Below are 23,730 nucleotides of genomic sequence, written 5' to 3'. Positions count from 1 at the left end.
CATTAGACATTTTCGAAGTAAAATGGACAGAACTCAGCAAGAATATTGACTTGAGGTGAAGGAGAGGGGATTTTAAACCTGGTTAAGACCAAGTTTCTGTGTCCTGTCATAAGGGTACAAAGGTGTCATGGGGAATCCTGGAAGTTGGCCAGGTCTGGGAAGAATTCCAAATAAGAGTTTTAGGTTTATGAGCTCAAGGTCTAGATGGATACAATAACCAGTATTTACGTACTTAAAAGATCCTTTTCCTTTTTAAAAAAGTGAGAAGTATTGAGATATAATTTATATACAATGAAGTCAAAGTTTTAAACATTACCGTTTGTCAAGTTTTGACATATGCATCAGTTCAGTTCAGTCGCTCAGTCGTGTCCGACTCTTTGCGACCCCATGAATCGCAGCATGCCAGGCCTCCCTGTGCATCACCAACTCCTGGAGTTCACTGAGACTCACGTCCATCGAGTCAGTGATGCCATCCAGCCATCTCACCCTCTGTCGTCCCCTTCTCCTGCCCCAAATCCCTCCCAGCATCAGGGTCTTTTCCAATGTGTCACCTCTTCGCATGAGGTGGCCAAAGTACTGGAGTTTCAGCTTCAGCATCATTCCTTCCAAAGAAATCCCAGGGCTGATGTCCTTCAGAATGGACTGGTTGGATCTCCTTGCAGTCCAAGGGACTCTCAAGAGTCTTCTCCAACACTACACTTCAAAAGCATCAATTCTTTGGCACTCAGCCTTCTTCACAGTCCAAATTTCACATCCATACATGACCACTGGAAAAACCATAGCCTTGACTAGACGGACGTTTTTTGGCAAAGTAATGTCTCTGCTTTATAATATGCTATCTAGCTTGGTCATAACTTTTCTTCCAAAGAGTAAGCGTCTTAATTTCATGGGTGCAGTCACCATCTGCAGTGATTTTGGAGCTCCCCCAAAATAAAGTCTGACACTGTTTCCACTGTTTCCCCATCTATTTCCCATGAAGTGATGGGACCAGATGCCATGATCTTCGTTTTCTGAATGTTGAGCTTTAAGCCAACTTTTTCACCCCCACTTTCACTTTCATCAAGAGGCTTTTTAGTTCCTCTTCACTTTCTGCCATAAGGGCAGAAGAACTCTACAAAAAAGATCTTCACGACCCAGATAATCACGATGGTGTGATCACTCACCTAGAGCTGGACATCCTGGAATGTGAAGTCAAGTGTGCCTTAGAAAGCATCACTATGAACAAAGCTAGTGGAGGTGATGGAATTCCAGTTGAGCTATTTCAAATCCTGAAAGATGATGCTGTGAAAGTGTTGCACTCAATATGCCAGCACACTTGGAAGACTCAGCAGTGGCCACAGGACTGGAAAAGGTCAGATTTCATTCCAATCCCAAAGAAAAGCAATGCCAAAGAATGCTCAAAATGAAAGTGAAGTGAAGTCACTCAGTTGTGTCCGACTTTTAGCGACCCCATGGACTGCAGCCTACCAGGCTCCTCCGTCCATGGGATTCTCCAGGCAAGAGTACTGGAGTGGGGTGCCATTGCCTTCTCCGAAGAATGCTCAAACTACCACACAATTGCACTCATCTCACACACTAGTAAAGTAATGCTCAAAATTCTCCAAAGCCAGGCTTCAGCAATATGTGAACCATGAACTTCCAGATGTTCATGCTGGTTTTCAAAAAGGCAGAGGAACCAGAGATCAAATTGCCAACATCTGCTGGATCATTAAGAGACTTCCAGAAAAACATCTATTTCTGCTTTATTGACTATGCCAAAGCCTTTGACTGTGTGGATCACTATAAACTGTGGAAAATTCTGAAAGAGATGGGAATACCAGATCACCTGATCTGCCCCTTGAGAAACCTACATACAGGTCAGGAAGCAAGAGTTAGAACTGGGCATGGAACAACAGACTGGTTCCAAATAGGAAAAGAAGTACGTCAAGGCTGTATATTGTCACCCTGCTTATTTAACTTATATGCAGAGTACCTCATGAGAAACGCTGGGCTGGAAGAAGCACAAGCTGGAATCAAGATTGCTGGGAGAAATATCAATAACCCCAGCCTTATGCATACCATTGTGTAAATGCTACCAGAATAAAAACATAGAAAATGTCCCATTGGTTTGAAAATGCTCCCTTGGGCTATTTGCATTCAAACTCCTTCCTCCACTCCTACACGCTGGCAACCACAGATGTATTTCTCTGCCTATAGTTGTGCTTTTCCAGAAATGCATTGACATGAAGTCATGTAATACACAGCTTTCTGTGTCTGACATCTCTCATTGGCACAGCTGAGATGCATCCTTGCTGTTACATGCATTAGTAGTTCCTTTTCAAATGACTGTGTAGTGTTCTTTTGTACGAGTATACTCTTGTTTTTCTTTCATCTATATACCAGTTGTTGAATAGTTGGGCTGTTTCTAGTTTTGGCTATTAGGAGTACATGAGTAGAATATTTGAGTAAAGGTCCTTGTGTGAACATGTTTTCCTTTCTCTTGGGTAAAATTGGGTAAAATTAAAACTCCTAGTAAGTACGAAAATTCCCGCTATAATAGAATAAGAAGAATGTGCTACTAGAGAAGAGTGAAGAAATAGCTATAGAAGGAATGAAAAGGTAAGCCAAAGTGTAAACAACACCTAGCTGTGGATGTGTCTGGTGGTGAAAGTAAAGTCCGATGCTAAAAGGACAATATACTGTATAAGAATCAGAGGTATATTCAGAGAAACTAGTTACCAGTTCAGAGATTTAAATGTGCAATGTGCCAAACAAAAAGTGGAAACAGAGGTATTTATTCACGTACTTATTCCATGGAAGTGAGTAAAGCCATTGGGCGTATAATGGAAAACCCAGAAGCAACTGAAGGAAATGGTTCATCAGAGCATGTGTAAAACTAGGTATTAAAATCATAATATCTATTTCTGTCATGACTGTCTTTCTGAGACACATTCTCCACTAAGGGTAACCTGGGACTACCTATCACCACAGTTTGTGGATGCATACGAAAGACTGTAGTGGAAGGAAAAGAATATAGTCTTCAAGCCCCTTTCTCATCCTCCAGAGACCCTGCGGTTCCAGGAGTCTACCTCAGTGGCGGGAAAACCGCAACGGGCACTGCACAGGCCCAACTCAGAGAGCATGCGCAGTGTGTGCATGCGCATCCATTGCTGCGCATGCGCCTTGGTGCGCATGCGCCTTCCTGAGCGTTCTGTGAGGAGCATTGGGCCTGAGCCGGGTCTGTTTATTCAGTCCCGGTTCTTTCTCACTACTTGAGACTCACCAGGTAGGTTCACAGATCTGTCCTGTCTGGAGTTTAAGCGTGCGTGTGTGTGAGAGGGAGCCAGCGAGTTTCGGGCGGGTAGGGCAGTGCGATTTGGGGCCTTTGAAGACGAAGGCCTTTGAGGTCGTCATCTTTCTCCTCACAAGTGTCGCGACGCCATAGTTCTTGCCCTGGTGGTGGGAGAGGAAGGGCAGTGGGCAGAGGAGGGCAGGGGGTAGGATGATGGTGGGGGGAGACTTGGGGGTACTATTTGAGATATCTGGTTCATTGGGGCCCTGGAACTGACGACAGAGCACAGACTCTGGGGCCGGTACTGGGACCTGGGCAGGGGACGGGGTGGGCGATTAAGGAAAGGCCTAGAAACCGGACCGCCGTGGGGTTGTGACTGTATTGTGGGTTTTGTGGTAAGGTGCCGAGAGAGAAGTGGACCGGTTGCTCTGTATGCAGCCTCACCTCAGCCCCAGACACTGAGAAAATCGCCATAGTCAGGCTGTAAAGACTGAGCCTTTCTTCATGTGCCAACTGAATTCCAAAGGAGTTGGGGAAAATAGGTCTGGTAAATAGGAGTGTGATAAGAGCAATAGTCCTGAGTTTTTAAATTCCTAGCAGCATTTCACTAAATATCTTCATGATGGAGAATTCTGTTGTAAAATCAAACGTCCTCCCAAACATTCAGCCTTCTTGTGTACCTTCAGGTGATTTCTCTGCCAGCTTCGCAAAGACACAAATGGCTTTGCAAGCGACTGTATTTGGTGTAATTGAAATGCATGTACACTCATACTTACCAGAGTTTTCTTTTGAAAGTATTCTCACATTAAAAAAAAAATAAGTCAACATATGGTCATAAAAGTGATCAAATATAGCTGTACTCTTAAATACATTTTCTAAATCACCATATTCTGCTTTCAGGGAGAAATATGAGTGGGCAAGTGGCATCAACATTGGGACCTATAGATCAAGATTCCTCCCAGCTGGATGAACCTGTGGTTGTGAGTACCTTGCCATTTGATGTTTTCTATTAGCACAAGTTTATTTTTGAGAAAATAATGTTAAGTAGTACAGATGCAGTGATAAACGTCTTCCATGCTGATAAAGGGTGAGAATTTGTCTTAGGAAGGAACATTGATCCAGATATATTATAGTCTGGCGTTGCCTGGATGATTATACTGTTAAATTTCCTGGAAATGTGCCCAGTGACTCCCTCCTCCTGATTATTAACAACAGCCTGCATGCTTCCATCCCAACATAGATTTAAATAACTTCCAAAGTCTTTCTGGGTAACTCTTATGGGTGCTAACTCTTCTCTGTGGTAAGAGTAATTGTATTAAAAGTAAGTACATAGAATTGTGTTGGGAAAATGTTGTTAGGTTTGCTTATGATCAGATATATCTATGTTTTAAGTATATTTATGCTATTAGATGTATTAACAACAAAAGTTTTTATTTGCATGCACACTCTACTAGGACCAGCAGCCCAGTGTTGAGCAACCTCAACAAGGAGAACCACCAGCTGAGATTCAGGATATCACACCTGGAAAGGAGGAAGTACATGGAGAGGATCCAGTGAATCGTGATGAAGAGGAGGAGAAGGATGCCTCTGAAGGTAAAGTGTATGTGTGCATCATGCCTTAAGACATAACCAGTAAGAGGAGGAAAGGAAACATTAGAAAAGGACTTCAGACAGTTCCTAAAAAACTGAGGCGAGTATAGTTTGCAGGCTAGTGTGGTCGCTCAAATTTTCCCTTGGTTTCAAGACAGAGAGGCGGGCAACTAAATTGTCCGAGGACAACCCTGGAAAAGGAAAATGGTAATAACATTTTCGGAAAATTCTGCTTTCCTTTTTCTCCAGCAAAACATTCCCAGAATAATGCTCCTGAGGTTCTTATTCATCACATTTTTAGTATACTAACCTAAGGCTTTTAATTCATAACACCGAGGGAATGAATATCATCATTCCCTTGTTTATATTGTATGCTTTACAGCTGAATTGATGCATTTTTTTTTTAAAGATTCTGGCCTGGAAGCTGCTCTCGAGCAATTGGCTTTGGCAAAGACTGGGGGTGAAGGTGGAGATGGTCCTGATGTCAGGGAGGAGTTTGCATCATATACAGAGCCTGTTGAAGTGCCAGAAGCAGGTATGTCATCCATTCAGAAAGTAATTTATGTGGTTTCTGTTTTTCAGAATATTATATCTTTACTAATATTGAGGGAACATTACTATTATTTTAATAACAGAGTTCACGTATTCTTTGAAAAGATAGTTCAGACCCCAGATGCCTGAGTGCCTGACTTACAGACTGTCAAATAAAGAAACAGACAAGATCAAAGCCATATCAAAATGAAACTAGGAAACCGTTTTCTTCTCTTGAGTATAAGTACTTTAAGCAACAGCTAATAATTTTCAGGTTCTTTTATAATTTCTGCTTGTAGCAAATATGGAATGCATTTGTAATAAATATCAGTTTATTTGAAATATGCTTAGGCAGCCAAGTAGGTTCTAGTACCAGCTTTAGCATAATGTGTGTGATTCTGTGACATCCCTTAACTTCTAAACTCAACTTTACTCCTGTAAGTTGTGAATTCAGAACAGATACACGAAAATGCTGATTTTTCAATGCTAATTTTTGCATTCTCTGATTCTCTTTGATGGAATGCATACAAGAATACTCTGTTTTGTATGATGTATTTATCATAAAATATCATCTTGAGTCAAATTCTAACAGGGGGATTGAGATTTCATTTTCTGACGGGGGACACATGTACACCTGTGGCTGATTCATGTCAATGTATGGCAAAAACGACCAGACTATTGTAATTAGCCTCCAATTAAAATCAATTAATTATTTTTTTTTAAAAAGAAAATGAGCCAACATTCTGCTTGATGTTTGTTAAATTCTCTCAAATTCTGAATTCTCTAACTCTTAAAAAAAAAGTTGCATTTTAAATCCTTTCCCCAGGGAAGCATGAAATGACTGAATAATAAAATGGCAAAAGATAGTCTAGTTTCCTGTTTCTGTGGCTGGTCAAGTTGAGAGAGTGCATTTAGTCAGTGATATTCAAGGCAGGTGTGAGTAAGATACATATGCTAAGCACACTACCTGCCCCCACGTTTGGTTTTTTTTGCAGGGGGAGGTTGCTTATTTTAATCGGAGGATCATTACTTTACAGTACTATGATGGTTTTGCCATACACCCCACTCTCGCTCTTAAAGAACTAATAAAAATCTGAGCCTCATGATATAATCATCTCTAACCATATCAAGTATGTTATTTTTCTTCTTTGATACATGAGTTTAAAAAGTTTTGAAGGCCAAATATTGTAAGTCTAGTTCTTCCCACATAATCAACTTAGTGTCTTTCACATAAGTGTTTTCCAAATTGCTGACAATGAATTGCATGGTTCTGATTTTAAAGGAAGAACTTCATAGTTAGGGAAGAATTTACTGTGTATTAGCCTTCAAAATATTTTCACTTTACATTTTTTTTCCATTCCATTAGAACAATTAAGGAAAAATAAAACTTTCAGACTACTTTCAAGTAACTACAGAACATGATTAAAATGTTCTCATAGAAAAATCTTAGCCCTAAATATGTGTGGTATTGACAAAGAAAAAGAGCAACAGAATAAACCTAAGGGAAAAAGAAAAAGATACTTAATAAAAGACAGGTATGAATTGTTAGGAAGAGGAAAATAAACTCAACTAATAAAGACAATATTCTAGTTTACAAAATTTTATATATATACACACACACACATTTTTTAATATTCTTTTCTGTTGTGATTTATCACAGCAGATTGGACATTAGTTCCCTGTGCTATGTAGTAGGACCTTGTTGTTTATCCATTCTGAATGTAATAGTTTGTATCTGCCAACCCCAAACTGCCAGTCCATTCCTCTCAGTTTACGTAATTGTGAAGCAAATGGACAAAGCCCAAGTACACATAATTAGAAATAGGAACAAGACACTAACAGTTAGTATATTACAGAATTAAAACAGGGTATAATCTGGAACTCAAATATTTTCAGAATATTGATGAAATGGCTAGTAGGGTATAAAAACAAGTATTATTTAACATACCCCACAGTAGCTAAATAACTAAACATCACCGTGGATGAACTTTTGAAATTGGTCAGAGTTTTCTCTCAAAAGCCATTATCATTTAGAAACAAAAAAATCTGCTTTTCCAGATTTTCTTTCTCTCTTCCTACTTGCTTTTCTCTCTCACTCATACTCGCTCTTGCTCTCCCTTTTCGTCTCTCCTTTTTTTCTTTCTTTCCTTTTTTTTGGTGTGGCTGTGAGAAACAGACCTATCTCTGCTTCACATTTTGATGTCACCATGTCGCCAGTGATAGTAATGGCTTAAAATTAGTGTCACCATATAATGTATTATAGCAACTGGAATGCTTTCCAGGGAGAAAAGAAACGTTCAGAATTACCTGAGGGCCACAAGTAGAAAGGGGGACACATGTTTAACCGACTTAAAACAACCATATCAACCATTTAGAACAAATGAAAATGTCTACACCTTTCCACAGTAGAGAAGAAACAAATGTAATACTGGCCTTTTTATTTACTTCACTTAAGCAGTAACAGAGAGAACAACTGTTTAGCTATCCTATATTCGGAATATTATTTCAAACCAGTGCATTTAAATGATACTTTTTGGGGGATTTTTTGTTTCAGTTTTTGTGTATTTTGTTTTTCTTAGGGTGCTTTTTGTTGTTAGCTATTTTACTGAATGTGTACACAGTTTTGCCTTCTACTGAAAACTACCTTCTGATAGGTTCCATTGATTGCATTTGTTCTGAACTCAGTGTCCTTATTTTCTTGTGTAACTAGGAAGAGTAGTGTGTTTTTAAAAATACTGGTAATATGCTTGAAAAGTCTATAAAGTCTCTATAGAGGATTAACTGAAGGTAAGCCAAAGGTCGCCCTTAGTGTTCCTGTTTTAGTCCATTTTATAAAACTACAACTGCAGTGAACTTTGTATACCTCTCCTGTCATCAAAATAAAGTTCTGCTAAGTAACTTTTTTAATGTTTATATTATAGGTGAAGGGCAGCCATTTGCTTGAAAGAAGATAAACTGAAACCATCTATGCTGTTCTTATGTTGTGTATTTGACTGTTAAAGTTCTGTCAAGAAAGTTTCGTTTTCTAATTGCACATTTTTTTGTTAAATTTATCCCTGGGTATTTAATGTTATTGAAAATTGATGGTTTGTGATTTATATTGTCTAGTTGAGGATGTATGTAGGGAGAGAATGTCTGTATATGGATTTTCTGTCCAACAGTTCGTCTAAATATGCATATTTCCAAAAATTTAGATGTAGATTATTTTTGCTTTTCAAAATATACTATTATATTTGAATATCAACAGTTTCTACTGGCTTAAACCTTAAGCCTTTCCTCATTTTGCAGCATTGAACAAATCTAGACAGAATATTCTTGACTAAAGTAGGTGATAATCGGCATTTTTCCCAAGAGGAAATGAAAAATCTTCTCCATTTCAACCTGTTTACATTGCTTTTTTGTAGATATACTTTATCAGAGTAATTTCCATTCTATTCCTAGTTTGCTGTCTTGAATATCGATTAATTTTCATCACTTATATTGCATCAATTGTGATGATCATAGAATTGAATTCCCTCCATTTTTCTGTTGATGTGGTGAATTGCATTGGTAACCTTATACATGTAAACCACCCTTGCACTTCTAGGGTTAAAAAAATTGGGTCATAACATGTTCTTTAGGCGTAATCTACATGTTAATGCCTATACATACATATGTATACCCACACATACAAAATTCATAAAAGCCTTTTGTCTTCTCTTGAATAAATGCGTTTACAAAATGTGCCACTCAAATCTCATATGGTGTCCCTGATGAAATCATTGACAGAGAAACATTTTTAAAAATGTAATGTGTTTGTACTGTCTTATAGAGAAATGGAATGCCAAAGCCATTGTTAAAGGTGGTAGGGAGACAGGAAAAAAAACTGCTGTCAAGTTCCATGGCAAATAGCACAGCATATCTTTCACACATTTCTGACTTGCCTTCCAAGTTTTTTTGGGTGCAGGGAGAGCAGCCACAAACATCTTTTCTTCTCCATGATGTCCTCCATTGGCTTGATAGTCACCAGATCTCAGAAGCCCTCCAGTTGTCTGTGTGTGTGTGTGTGTGTGTGTGTGTGAATCACTCAGTCATGTCTGACTCTTTGCGACCCCACGAACTGTAGCCCGCCAGGCTTCTCTGTCCATGGAATTCTCCAGGCAAGAATACTGGAGTGGATTGCCATTCCCTTCTCCAGAGGATCTTCCCAGCCCAGGGATCGAACCCTGGTCTCCTGCAGATTCTTTACCGTTTGAGCTACAGGGAAGTCCTCCAGCTGTCTGATTCCTCCCTTACATCCTTATTATTAACATAATAACAAAACGCTTACATCTCTGAGCCCCCATCTGCATCCTCAGGCACCAAAAAAATATATTTCTGCAACAAAGGACCTATTCAGACTTCACTCTGCTTAGCGAATAACAGGGGATTATAAATAGCAGCTGTTGTGCCCTTACAGAGGTATGAAAATCCAGGTCCTAAAGGACTGAAAAAGGGAGGTTCAAATCTACCATGAGACTTAAATAAGAGTATCCCATGTTACCAAAAAGTATGTGAAAAAGCCCCTAGGTCATGGAGCTGCCTGACAAGATTAGATCCTAGCTAGAAGAAAAGGGAAAGGAATGAGGGAACTTCCTGAGACAAAATGACTTGAGTTTTATCTGCTCTGTCTCCTTATTGGCTATGACATGACATAACTGGGCTTCCCTGGTGGCTCAGACAGTAAAGAATCCGCCTGCAGTGCTGGAGACCTGGGTTTGATCCCTGTGTTGGGAAGATCTGGAGGAGGCCACGGCAACCCACTCCAGTATTCTTGCCTGAAGAATCCCAATGGATAGAGGTGCCTGACGGACTGCAGTCCATGGGGTCGCAAAGAGTTGGACAAGACTGAGCAACTAAGCACAGGATGTGACATAACTAAGAGTATCAGTACTGGCTCTGACACATACTGAGTGAAGGTGAGAAAGGTATTTACATCCTTTGGATCTGTTTCCCCATTTCTGAAATGGAAATTACAAGTTTACACTAAATATTTGTTATGAAGAATAAACAAGATAACATGTGAAGTAGGCATTACATTGCAAATGAATTTGGCTCATTCTACTCCATTTTTTCATTTAAACATTTACCTTTACAATTATAATTCTCTCACAAGTGATACAGATTTTGAATTTCAAGTAGACAATAAGGTTAACTTTTAAAATGAATTGGACTTCAGAAACATATTTTGTCTAAATAAATATATTGATTCAATAGCAGATTCAATAGCTGGTATCAGACATGGCATCCATTCTAAGGCTGGTTTGTTAATGAGGACTGACAAAGCCACCCTAAGTCATAGTATATAGTGAAAACTGTGCTCCTTGCTGTGCGTGATGACAAAGAAAATAAGCCAGTATTCTGGTCACGCAACATCACACAACTCAACACCAGACTGTGTCACGTAGTCAGGCAGCCAGTCCCTAAGTCAGAGCGCAGGCGCTACAGGGCCTCAGGGCACCACTGCAGTTGTTAGTGTGGCTTGTCACCTTCTACGGGCTTGGCCAGTAAGGAGACAATGAACCCGAACGGATTCAGATTCTAACTTACAGACAGTGCAGAAGCAATACGACCCTGGCGTCAGTTGCCTTGTCCCTAGTCCCGCGGTTTGCCACTGAACTGGAAGGCCTCAGTAAAGGCACTACAGGTGGTCGTCTCTGCCAGGAAGGAGCCCACAGTTGCGCCCTAGGGCACTGAGCAGCTCTGTAGTCCACAGCTGTATCTCAGCTGGGGCTAGGGAGACCATCCTATGTTCAACTGAAACCAGAGGTGGATGAGTAGCAACTTTGTGTCACCTCCAGCTGGATGAGGAGGCAGGTGAGAAATGGCCTCATAGCAGCTCTTCATCAGGCTGCTTATCTCCCCTTGCTGCAAGAGCAATCAGGAGGTTCTCTGACAAGGTTCAAGTCAGCCTGCAGTGTAGCCTTGCCTACGTAGCCTAACTGGGGACATGCAAGGGCACCAGGGCAACAAGACAGAGTCACACTCCAACAGTGTTTTTTGGAACACGACAAGGCTTTATGTATGGTGCTACAAATATGACACCTATATGCTGACTCCTACATGGAGGAGATGCTTTTCCTGTCAGTCATTAAAAATATTCCTTCATTGAGTACACACACATTGATTACTAGCATGTCTCAGGACGTGTCTGCAATGCATGAAATAACAAGACCAGTGATGTGAGGTGGATGATGGGAATATCACACTGGTGGACCAGACAGACACATAAACAGAAAAGAAGTGCAAAGGAGAAACACAGGGAATGGACCTAAGGGAAAAACAAAGCAAAACGGTGAGCAGGGTGGCCAAGAAGCAGGAGGAAAGTTAGAAGATAACGTTCATTCTAAGAATGAAAGAGGTTATATATAACGCAGTCGTGCTTTGACCCAGGCTATGGATGAGAGTCACAACCTCCCCTTCATCACTGCCCCTTTTGAGGGTGGTGTCTGGGAGTCTAGAGATTCTGAAGGGAGAGAAAGAAAATAAAGAGTGCAGGGGATACATGCACCCGCCCTGATAGAGATGCAGGTGCAGCTTTTTACAGTAACCAGGTGGGGATGAGCAGAGTTGGATTCGGTGACTCAAGAAGAAATGTGCAAATGAATGTAAAGGGAGAAAACACATTGAGAGGGGGTAAACAGCTCCAACTCCCATTTCTGTACCAGGGTAGGTGCTCCATTACTGTCGTGAGAAGGCTCCCTGGTCTGAGCTCTGGGAGGGAGTGATGAGCATTCTAAGGACCCATCATCACCTAAGCAGGGGGCACTGAGTGTGTGAATACATAAGTGTCAGCCTTTACCACTGACAGACACAAAGCTTCTTAGTCCTGCTGAGAGTGGGGCTCTGGCAGCTTCTGCTGCTGCTGCTAAGTCGCGTCCGACTCTGTGCGACCCCATAGACGGCAGCCCACCAGGCTCCCCCGTCCCTGGGATTCTCCAGGCAAGAACACTGGAGTGGGTTGCTATTTCCTTCTCCAAAGCGTGAAAGTGAAAAGTGAAAGGGAAGTCGCTCAGTCGTGTCCGACCCCTAGCGACCCCATGGACTGCAGCGCACCAGGCTCCTCCGTCCGTGGGATTTTCCAGGCAAGAGTACTGAAGTGGGGTACCATTGCCTTCTCCGTCTGGCAGCTTAGGGAAGCTCAAAGGTAAGGTGGAGGTGGTGGTGGTTGTTCAGTCGCTCAGTCGTGTCCAACTATTTACTACCCATGGCCTGCAGCATGCCAGGCTTCTCTCTCCTACCCTGTCTCCCTGAGTTTGATCAAATTAATGTCCATTGGGGTTGGTGATGCTATCTAATCATCTCACCCTCTGTCGCCCCCTTCTCCTCCTGCCTTCGATTTTTTGCATCAGGGTCCTTTCCAATTAGTCAGCTATTTGCATCTGGGGGCCAAAGCTTCAGCATCCGTCCTTCCAGTGACTATTCAGAGTTCATTTCCTTTAGGATTGGCGGGTTTGTTCTCCTTGCTGTCCAAGGGATTCTCAAGGCTCATCTCTAGCACCACAATTCGAAAACATCAATTCTTTGGCACTCAGCCTTCTTAATGATCTAACTCACACATCTGTACATCACTACTGGAGAAACCATAGTTTTGACTCTACAGACCTTTGTCAGCAAAGTGATGGCTCTGCTTTTTAATATGGTGTCTAGGTTTGTCATCGGAGAAGGCAATGGCACCCCACTCCAGTACTCTTGCCTGGAAAATCCCATGGACGGAGGAGGCTGGTAGGCTGCAGTCCATGGGGTCGCTAAGAGTCGGACATGACTGAGCGACTTCATTTTCACTTTTCACTTTCATGCATTGGAGAAGGAAATGGTAATCCACTCCAGTGTTCTTGCCTGGAGAATCCCAGGGACAGGGGAGCCTGGTGGGCTGCTGTCTCTGGGGTCGCACAGATTCGGAGATGACTGAAGTGACTTAGCAGCAGCAGGTTTTTCATGGGCTTCCCTGGGGGCTCTGCGGTAAATAATCTGTCTGTAATGCAGCACACTTAGGAGATATGGGTTCAATCCCTGGGTCAGGATGATCCCCTGGAGGAAGGCATGGCAACCCACTCCAATATTCTCATGTGGAGAATCCCCTGGACAGAGGAGCCTGGTGGGCCTCGGTCCATGGGGTCGTAAAGAGCCAGACACTACTGAAGTGCCTGAGAATGCATGCAAGCTAGGTTTGTCATAGCTTTCCTTCCAAGGAGCAAGCGTCTTTTAATTTCATGGCTGCAATCACCATTTGCAGTGATTTTCGAGCCCAAGAAAATGAAATGTGTCACTGCTTCCACTTCAGTTCAGTTCAGTTCAGTTGCTCAGCCGTGTCCGACTCTTTGTGACCCCTTGAACCGCAGCATGCCAGGCCTCCCTGTCCATCACCAACTCCCGGAGTTCACCCAAACTCATGTCCATTGAGCTGGTGATGCCATCCAACCATCCCATCCTTTGTCGTCCCCTTCTCCTCCTTCCCTCAATCTTTGCCAGCATTAGGGTCTTTTCAAATGAGTCAGTTCTTCGCATCAGGTGGCCAAAATATTGGAGTTTCAGCTTCAACATCAGCCCTTCCAATGAACACCCAGGACTGATCTCTTTTAGGATGGACTGCTTCCACTTACCCCCCTTCTATTTGCCATGAAGTGATAGGACCAGATGCCATGATCTTAGTGTTTTAATAGTTGAGTTTTAAGCCAGTTTTTTCACTCTCCTCTTTCACCCGTATCCAAAGGTTCTTTAGTCGCTCTTCACTTTCTGCCATTAGAGTGGTATCATCTGTGTATCTGAACTTGTCGAGATTTCTCCCAGCAATCTTCATTCCAGCTTTTGAGTCATCCGGTACAGCATTTTCCATGATGTACTCTGCGTATAAGTTAAATAAGCAGCATGACAATATACAGCCTTGTCGTACTCCTTCCCCAATTATGAAGCAGTCATTTGTTCCAACTCTGGTTCTAACAGTTGCTTCTTGGCCCCCATACAGGTTTCTGAAGAGACAGGTCGAGTAGTCTGGTACTGCCCTCTGTTTAAGAATTTTCTCTATTTGTTGTGATCCACGCAGTCAGAGGTCTTAGCGTAGTCAATGACACAGAAGTAGATGTTTTAGAAAAATTAGATACGTTAGACGTTTACGAAGTAAAATGGACAGAACTCAGCAAGAATTTGGACTTGAGGTGAGGGAGAGGGAATCGTAAACATGGTTAAGACCAAGTGTCCTGTCATAAAGTACAAAACTGTCATGGTGAATTCTGGAAGTTGGCCAGGTCTGGGAAGAATTCCAAATTAGATTTTTATGTTTTTGAGCTCATGGTCTACATGGATACAATAACCAGTATTTAAATACTTAAAATTTACTTTTCCTTTAAAAAAAGTATTGTGGTATAATTTATATACAATAAAAGCCAACACTTAAACGTATTACCGTTTGTAAATATTTGACAAATGTATACCGTGGTGTAAATGCTACCACAATAAAAACGTAGAAAAGGGCTCAATGTTCAAAAATGCTCCCTTGGGGCATTTGCCATCAGACTCCTTCCTCCACTCCTGTACCCTGGCAACCACAGATACATTTCTGTGCCAACAGTTGTGCCGTTTCCAGAAATCCATTGGCATGAAATCATATAATATGTAGCCTTCTGTGTCTGGTTTCTCTCATTTGCACAGTTGAGATGCATCCTTGCTCTTACATGCATTAGTTACTTTTTTTTTTTTTATTATCGTGTAGTATTGCTTTGTGCAGGTATACTCTTTTGTTTTTCTTTCATCTGTATACCAGTTGTTGAATAACTGGGTTGTTTCTACGTTTGGCTATTAGGAATACACGTGTGGAATATTTGAGTGCAGCCCACTGTGTGAGCATGTTTTCATTTCTCTTGGGAAAACTGCCTAGGAGTAGACTTGCTGGGTCATATAAGGCTTCCCAGGTGGCGCTAGTGGTAAAGAACCCATCTGCCAATGCAGGAGACTCAGCTTCAATCTCTTGCTCTGGAAGATCCCCTGGAGTAGGAAATAGCAACCCGCTCCAGTATTCTTGCCTGGAAAATTCCATGAAGAGGGGTCCTGGCAGGTTACAGTCCATGGGGCCCCAGAGAGTTAAACACGACTGAGCGACGGAACACACACACACATACATGGTAATTTGTGTATCTTAGAATCTAAACTGTGTCTTCTGTAGACCAGATACACATGGATGTTTTTTTAACTGTTCTCTCAGTGTCTGCCTTCTGGTTGGATTGTTTTATCTATTTACATTTAATGTTGATACAGACTTACATCTGCCAATGTATATTTCTGTCTCATGTCATTTTCTTCTATGGTCCTCATTTTACTGCTTTCTTTTCCAGTCAATGGATAGTTTCTAATGTAGCATTTTAAACCCTTTACTGATTTTCCACTACTTTTAAGTTGTTTCCTTAGCTGTATGCCACCGTAAACATCTTACTTGATCACAATCAGCTTGAAATTTACACAAATGCTAATGAGATACAGAAACATTACTCCTATATCGCTCTATTCATGTTTCCCTCTTTTCCTCATATTGTCACATATATAATAAATCTATAAAGGGTAAGCCCATTAATACATTATTATTATTACATTATATATAACGTTATGTGATGAAAAGCTGATATATGGCAGGATATCAGGTATCTATTTATAACTTCTGTTATATTCATCCTCTTTGTCATGATTTCTGATACTTTGCATATGTCTGTATGGATTTGACACCATCCAGATTTGTTTCCTTACCTAATACAACTTTGCTCCAAACCACCTCCTTTGTGCTGCTACTGCAAATATATTACATGCCATATGTTGTTGGCCCAACAATAATTGGGCTTCTCTGGTGGCTCAGACAGTAAGAAATGTGCCTGCAATTCAGAGACGTGGGTTCAATCCCTTGGTCAGGAAGATCCCCTGGAGAAGGGAATGGCTAACCACTCTGGTATTCTTGCCTGGAAATTCCCATGGACAGAGGAGCCTGGCAGGCTACAGTCATGGGGTTGCCAAGAGTCAGACATGACTGAGCAACTTCTGCTTTCACGACAATAAATTATGTGATATTGTTTTAGACAGTTGCTTTTTAAATACAGGAAGAAAGGAGGGAAATATGTGTCCATAAAGAATTTTTCTTCATATAATTACCTTTACCTGTGCTCTTTGCTTTTTCACATGGATTCAGATTAACATCTGAATTCACTTATTGTAGCATGAAGAACTTCCTTTAGTTTTTCTTGTAAGCCAGGTCTACCAACACATTCCCTGAGTTTTTTTTTTTTTTTAATTTGGGCATACCTTTACTTTGCTTTCATTTTTATTTTCTTAAACCACTTTATTGTGGTATGTGTGACATGTAAAAAGCTGTGTACACACCCGTGAAATCATCACACCCGTGAAATCATCACCAGCTTCAATATACAAAACTCAACTGTATTTCCATACTCGTGGTGAATACTCCTAATAAGTAAGAAAATTCCAGTTACAATATAAAAAGAACTTAGGAATTAGTTTAACCAAGGAGGTGTAAGATTTGTACACTGAAAATGACAAAACCAGTTGAACGAAATTAATGAAAATTTAAGTAAATGGTCGCTGACTATCAATGGGCACTAGAGTTTCCCCTAGAAATTTGCTGTCATTGTACACACATCTCTGAGCATGTGGGAATATTTCCTTAAGGCACATTCATAGCAGGGAGACCGCTGGATCAAAGACTTCCTTGGCTAAACACACATGTGTGGAGTACCTACTATGTGCATGTGCCTGACACTGTTCTAAATGCCAAGGAGGCAACACAGAATAGGACTGACACTTGTCCCTCTTTCATGAAGTCAAATGCTGCCGAGGGTGAGGGCAGGATGGAATGTGAATTCTGATGGGTGCTGCCACAGACCCCTGCAAAGGTGTTTCACCAGTTCACACTGGCCTCAGTGGGGCAGGGGAGTGAATGTGCCTTTACTGGCATCTGGGTACCATTTGTAGGGTGGGAGGTCTTGGCAGGAGGCTGGACACCTTGTGTCCAGTTCCTTAGAAGAGCCTCAAGTCCACAACTAGGATTGATCCACGTAGGGATTTCAGGGGACGTGAACACCCTAGGTGTCCATACCCTTGGTTGTGACATCACAAAGTGTATTTGACAAAGCATGGGAGGTATGTGACCCATCGCTGGCTCTGCACCCTGAGTGTGCCATCTCTGACCTGGAGATAAGTCTGTGAGCCAGGGATTGAGGGTGCTAAACCCTTGAGGGGTTTACTATGCCTTAGGCTGTGAACTTTGGGGTTTGTAGGATGCGGGGTACCATGGTCTGAGGTCTCTTTGTGGTGGCTGCATGGAACATCGTGAAAGAGCTGTATGCGTTCACCATACCAGTGCTCTGTGCAGTTGGGTTTCTCCATGGCAGCTTATGAAGTTGCTAAAATGCATGTCAGCCTGTATTCGAATTTCATCTCAGCTGATTTCATGTGTCTTGCCTCATTTATTGAGTCTCTAGAGTTTCAGTTTGGTGGATTGTTTGGTGTTGGGTGTCCAGTGCATCACCCTTCTTTGGGATTGGAATGAAAACTGACCTTTCCAGTCCTGTGGCCACTGTGGAGTTTTCCAAATTTCCTGGCATATTGAAAGCAGCACTTCAACAGCATCATCTTTTAGCATTTGAAATAGCCAGGATTCCGTCAACTCCACCAGCTTTGTTCACAGTAATGCTTCCTAAGGCCCACTTGATGTCACACTCCAGTATGTTTCACGTTGTTTCACATTGGCACAACCAAATTCATCAAAAATTGTGAACTTGTGTTTCAGAGGCTACAACAATTCCTACTTAATGTGGGTGCCAAAAAACTTAAGGCCCAAAGTAAAGTCTAAACATTGATAATACCTAAATTCCTTTAAAGACAGGCGTTTACACTTTGGAATGAAGCCAGTTGACTCCTGAGTCCCAGGTCATGGAGCTGCTGGGCTGGAGGTGTGGCTGAAACTGACGCAGCCGCAACTTGAGGGCCTCTCCCTGCGTGGAGGGAGGGCCTGCCCCAAGGACGAGAAGAACAGGACCCTCAGGGGTCTCACAGTCTAGCAGGGAGGCAGGCACATTGCTTCAGGCAGCACATATGCATCAAGGCTTTTCCTGGTTCTCTGTGGTGGATACAAGTGGCCAACCCACATAAATCCCTGTGCTGGAATTACTCTCTCCAAAGGGGAACGGGTAGGGGTAGGAGGCACCCAGTAAACCCTCCTCATAACCCAGGACATTCTACAGTGTGTTAGAAGGGGGTGGTGCTGTGATCAGATACATGTAAGTCCTGTAAGGGACTGGTACTGTGGGCAGCAAGGGGGAAAGCTGCAAGTCACAGTATTGAACAGAGCAACCAGGGCGGGCTTCATTGAGGAGCTGATATTTTAACAAAGACTTGAAGGGGGAAATGAGCACAGCAGACATCTGGAGTCAGGATATTGCAGAAGAGGGAACAGTGGGGATAAATGTGGGGGGCAGACACTGCCAGGAGGCCAGGGCAGCCGGGAGCAGGGAGTGAGAGTTGAACAGAAAGTGGGGACTAGATACCGCGGCACTGGGTAAGCGTCTGCTCTGTCGGCGAACCAACAGGGACAAGCACGGGTCATAGGTGCTGATGGACATGCCTGTGCCAGGCCTGTGAGGGAGGCAGAGGCAGGACAGGGGGAAAGAGCAGAGACAGCTGAGGTGGGGCAAGCAAGGAGTGAGGAGGATGCACGAGGGGCAGCTCCGAGTGAGGCTGACGGCCTCCCCTGGACTCCACACGCCTTTCCTACCTGTGCTGGTGTCCCTGACTCCATAGACGCCTGTGCTCCAGGCACAGGGTCAGAGACTCCACTAGCAGCCTGAGTTCGTTCAACAGTCCATCGTCTGGACACATAGTTGCGGGGCCTACATTGCCACTTGGTCCTTGGGAAACGTTCAGTGGGTGCTCTCAGGATCTTGACCCCAGTTCCACTGTGAGGCTACAACTGTGGCTGATGGGGCAACAGAGTGACCCACACGTGTGTAATGAACCTTGCAGCCTCTTTGATCAGGAGTTTCCAGAATTAGGGGTCATATGAAACATGCACTCCAATCCCCGCCTCCAAAGGGTAGAGAATCTATTCCACAGATATCCTGCTTACTCCATTCTCCTGTGTCATTATTAACACAAAAGTAACTGGTCCACGAAGAGCTACGCTTTATTGACTGAGAATTTACCTTGAGTCCCGGTCCTTCATTCATGAGGAAGTAGTTCTAAGCAGGGACCAGACGCTATGTCTCCTCCTACTGCGGCTGGATTGGTTAGGGATGATGGGGACTGTCCCCTGCAAGCAGATGACTGCCACGTGCTCTGTGAGAAAAGCGATGGCAGGATTTAAATTATAGAACTCTGGGAACACAGAAGAGAGCATCTGACCCCTGCCATATGTCCGGGGGTGGGATGTGGTGTGGGTTCCTAGTCAGGACACATTCTCGGGGGGACGGAGAGATTTCTTGAGGTGGCACTTTGACCTTCCACAGTTTACACACACACAAGCAGAAGAGCACAGACCTGGACACAGGTGGAGCCAGACTTTCATCCCCAGTTGTCTCCAGAGCACCATGGCAGCTGGGTCGTCTCCAGCGCTGTCTTACAGCCACTAAAAACACTTCCTGTGCTTTGGCGTGCCTCCCGATTCCTTATACCTGATAAATAGAGTGAGACTGCTGGAGACATAACTGGGGTGGGGGCTGGTTGCAAAGCCTCTCTGATATGGCAGAGTGCGTCCCCGCAGGGGAAGTTAAAGTCCTGCTTGGTGTTGCCTCTGGAGCAACCCTTTCCTACCAGCGGACTCCAGTTTCTTGGCTGCAAGTCTGCTCCTCCTAAGGCACACACAAAGGGGCTTAGGACCCTTCAGGGTGGCTTTGCCCTACTGGGTACCCACGTTTCACAAGTGGACAGGAGACTGGGACACTGGTGGCTCTCCTCTCATGGAACAACATCTGCATGTCGGTAACTGAAACACAAGCCACGCGTGTTGTTGTGACTGCAGAGAGGACTGGCTTTGCACTCAAGAGAAACTAGGGCGTGACTCCCAGATCCAGCTTTTACTGCATCAGCCACCTAAGCTCTTTCAGCTTGTTTCCTTGTCTGTGAGAAGGCTGGGGTTCATTCTTACTCCTCTGGGTCTGTGTGGAATAAAACCCCATATACCTGGCTCCCACAAGCTCCATAAGTAGGCTCAAGGTGAGTCATTTACACTGCACCCTGTGTTATGGACACATCAGTGGGGAGGGTGGCATGCCAGAGCCCCTGAGAATCTACTCCATCCTCTGGCTGGGGTGGGGGTTGGGGTGGGGTGGTGGAACTGGTGCCGTGTCCAACTATTTAATTGGCTTTACATACCATAAGCACACACTTCATTTCATATTTAGGTGTGTTCTGCTCAGAGGAGTTGTAGTGAAGGAAGTCAGTCATCACAGTTGAATCTGTAGCAGGTAGAAGCAGCAGTGGGGTCGCTCCCTCCACTGGCCATCACAGGAACTGGCGGTTCCCTCCATGGTTGTTGGCACCAGGTGGAGACACCTGAGGAGTTGCAAGAAGGTGCTGTGACATTCCCTAGGAGGGTCCCCATACTGAGCTGGCAGCTCGTCCTTGCCTCCCTGATGACCACAGGGACTAGTAAATCAAACCCCCGCATAGGGAGGATGTGTCAATATACTTCATCTTGTCCTAACAGGAACTCAACACTATAGAGTGAAAAATAGTGAAAATCTCTTCAACACACAGTGCGTGGGTAGGGCAGCTCAAGTCCTGTTCCATGTACTGGGTCACAGACACCGTAAAGTGACATTGTGAAATTTCCACGCTTCCACTGATCCCTGCTCACTGTGAAGCAGGTGGTCACCCTGGATCCCTTTATGCTTCCAACGCTGTGACCAAATTCAAAAGGCCATATTCAAAGACAACAACAGGCACATATAAAGCACGAGGAGAGCTTTTCTGTCTGTATCCTATTCTTAGCAAGGAAGCCTTTCCCAGACAAACTCTGCCATCAGATTGCATTTCTCTTCAGCTCATCGTGCAGCGGGGATTCATAGTGAAATCTCCACCACCTTCCATTTGGTAAAAATATCAAAACTGTTAACTGTGACTTTTCTCCCAGGTACTCCCCAGGAAAAACGGAAATTGCTCTACCCAGCCTGGCAGCTGAACCTAAGAAGGAATCAGGCAGATGAGGAGGGAGAAAGGGCATGTAAGATGGAGGCAAAGGCAGGAGTGAAATTGTGAATTCAGTGGGTGGGGGGAGGGGGCGAGAGGGGGCGGGGGGGCGGCTAGGGAGTAGGAATGTGAGCACACCGACCATCTGATGAACAGAGAGAGGTCTGGGTGGCTGGAATATCAAGTGGGGCATGGAACAGAAGGAGGGTGTCTGGTGAAGATCGGGCATTTGGGGGCAGACAAGACCTGCTGCGCCTAGTCCAGGAGGCTGGACAGTATCCTAAGAGCAGCAGGCAGCCCGTGCAGAGTTTTGAGCAGGGGTGTCATGCCCAGATTGCACTGAAGAAAGCTTCCCTTCCTCAGGCAGCAGGACAGACCATGTATTGGAAAGTATCAGGATTGCTGGTGCTTGTCAAGGAGAGAGACGAGGGTGACCTGGCCTAGGGAACTCACTGTGGTGATGGGGAGAAGGAACAGAAACTTACTTAGACTTAGGAGGCAGAGAGGTGAGGCTTGATGATTGCGAGTGTGGTGAGAGAGAGGCAGCAGGCAAGGATGGCTGTAAGCATCTCTGGCCTAAGCAGCTGGGGAGAAGGCTGCCTTGCACTGAGTCAGGGAACAGTAAAGGAGGTGCAGCTGTGGGGGGGGCGAGGTTGGAGGGATGGGTGCAGTTTGGACATGTTGAATATTCCTTGCCTGGGGGACTCAAACATGTACTATCAGAACGACTTGGGGGAGTTGACCTAACTTCTCTGTGCCCATGATGCCTCATCTGTGATGGGGGAATGAGGCTAAGAATTAAGAAAAAGACTAATTTCCTGTTTCATTGCTATAGTCTAGGAGAATGTTCTCCTTTTACAAACAAGTGCTGTCTTACTGTCAGGTATTCCATCAGTATAATGGGAATGTATCTGCTTATCCATATATCTGCTTGGTTTTACATATCTGCTTTGTCTATTTTCACCATGTGGTATGTATTGTCAACCGTAAGAGAAATAAACTCAAAGGAACAAGTGTTTCCTGTCACATGCATGCAGAATGGCAGTCCATCAGCCTGTCTCTCGGAGACACAGCCCCCTTTAGAACCTCCTGTATCTCCTCACTCCCTCCAGGGGCTGGGTAGAGGCCTGTGGGACCCAGCGTGTCTTTCACTTCTCTTCCCTGTGAAGGCATCTCTGGTGTCCCAGAAGTTGCCTAGCACTTGTTGAGTGCAGTCTCCCTGCAGCCTTGTCAGTTGACTAGGGAAGTCTGTAGTCAGGAAGAGAGTGCTGAGCCTGATGTGTGGATCTGGAAACCATCAGCCTGTGGTGCCGAGCTGGGAGGTGATGAAGCCACAGACACCTAGATCTGAATCAAGGTCCCACCACTTATTCCTTCTGTGACCGTGGGCAAGTTACTTACAGTCTGTGTGGCTTAGTTTCCTGAATTGAAGAGGATGATGATCCTATTCTGCAATAATGACTCCTTTTTGCTGCCTTCATTTAGATTACCAAAAAAAAAAAAAAAACCTGTTGAGAACTATACAGTGATGTTCAAGTGTCGATTACATCCAGAGTAAAAACGGAACCTGTCAACAAAGACATGAAAAGATGCTCAACTCGCTCATCATGAGAAATGAAAATCAGAACCACAATTAGCTATCTTGTCACAGCAGTCAGAATGGCCATCATCAGAAATGTGGGAGTGGACGTGGAGAAAAGGGAATCCTCTTACACTCTTTGTGAGAATGAAAATTAATACAGCCACTATGGAGAACAGCATGGAGATTTCTTTAAAAACTGGGAATAAAACTACTATATGCTGTGCTGTGCTTAGTTGCTCAGTTGTGTCCGACTCTTTGCAACCCCAGAGTAGCCCACCAGGCTACTCTGCTCATGGGAACTGCCCAGGCAAGAATACCGAGGTGGGTTGTCATGCCCTCCTCCAGGGGATCTTCCCAACCCAGGACCGAAGCCGGTCTCCCGCAGTGCAGGCAATCCTTTATTGTCTGAGCCACCAGGGAAGCCCATAAATACTGGAGTGGCTAGCCTATCCCTTCTCCAGGGGGTCTTCCCGACCCAGGATTTCAACTGGGTTCTCCCACACTGCACATGGACTCTCTACCAGCTGAGCTGCCATGGAAGCCCATAAAACTACCATAT

The 23,730-nt window shown here is 43.8% G+C and overlaps 1 protein-coding gene and 1 long non-coding RNA gene across 2 annotated transcripts; one reads left to right on the top strand and one right to left on the bottom strand.

Moving 5' to 3' along the window:
• Positions 1-3,162: 3,162 nt before the first annotated feature.
• Positions 3,163-8,407, top strand: LOC129638879 (P antigen family member 3-like). Its single transcript, XM_055563601.1, has 5 exons — positions 3,163-3,265; positions 4,172-4,251; positions 4,726-4,864; positions 5,271-5,396; positions 8,314-8,407. The coding sequence occupies exons 2-5, from the start codon at positions 4,180-4,182 to the stop codon at positions 8,334-8,336; spliced, it is 360 nt and encodes a 119-aa protein (XP_055419576.1). The 5' UTR covers positions 3,163-3,265; positions 4,172-4,179; the 3' UTR covers positions 8,337-8,407.
• An 11,534-nt stretch (positions 8,408-19,941) lies between these two features.
• On the bottom strand, positions 19,942-23,174 carry LOC129638912 (uncharacterized). The gene is made up of 3 exons (XR_008708087.1): positions 22,991-23,174; positions 20,774-20,953; positions 19,942-20,073 (listed from the first exon to the last, which is right to left on the bottom strand). It is a non-coding gene; the product is annotated as an uncharacterized LOC129638912 (long non-coding RNA).
• Positions 23,175-23,730: the final 556 nt, after the last annotated feature.

This window comes from Bubalus kerabau, chromosome X, assembly GCF_029407905.1.
Source record: "Bubalus kerabau isolate K-KA32 ecotype Philippines breed swamp buffalo chromosome X, PCC_UOA_SB_1v2, whole genome shotgun sequence".
Lineage (NCBI taxonomy): Eukaryota > Metazoa > Chordata > Mammalia > Artiodactyla > Bovidae > Bubalus > Bubalus kerabau.
Note: the sequence above shows the minus strand (reverse complement) of the source record. Positions and strands in the feature narration are given on the sequence as shown.

What these genes read in the sequence shown, in the direction of transcription:
- LOC129638879 (XM_055563601.1), top strand. Translation starts at nt 4,180, where the DNA reads ATGAGTGGGCAAGTGGCATCAACATTGGGACCTATAGATCAAGATTCC. An exon ending in AGCTGGATGAACCTGTGGTT is followed by an intron (nt 4,252 to 4,725) that starts GTGAGTACCTTG and finishes ACACTCTACTAG; the next exon opens with GACCAGCAGCCCAGTGTTGA. An exon ending in TGTTGAAGTGCCAGAAGCAG is followed by an intron (nt 5,397 to 8,313) that starts GTATGTCATCCA and finishes TTTATATTATAG; the next exon opens with GTGAAGGGCAGCCATTTGCT.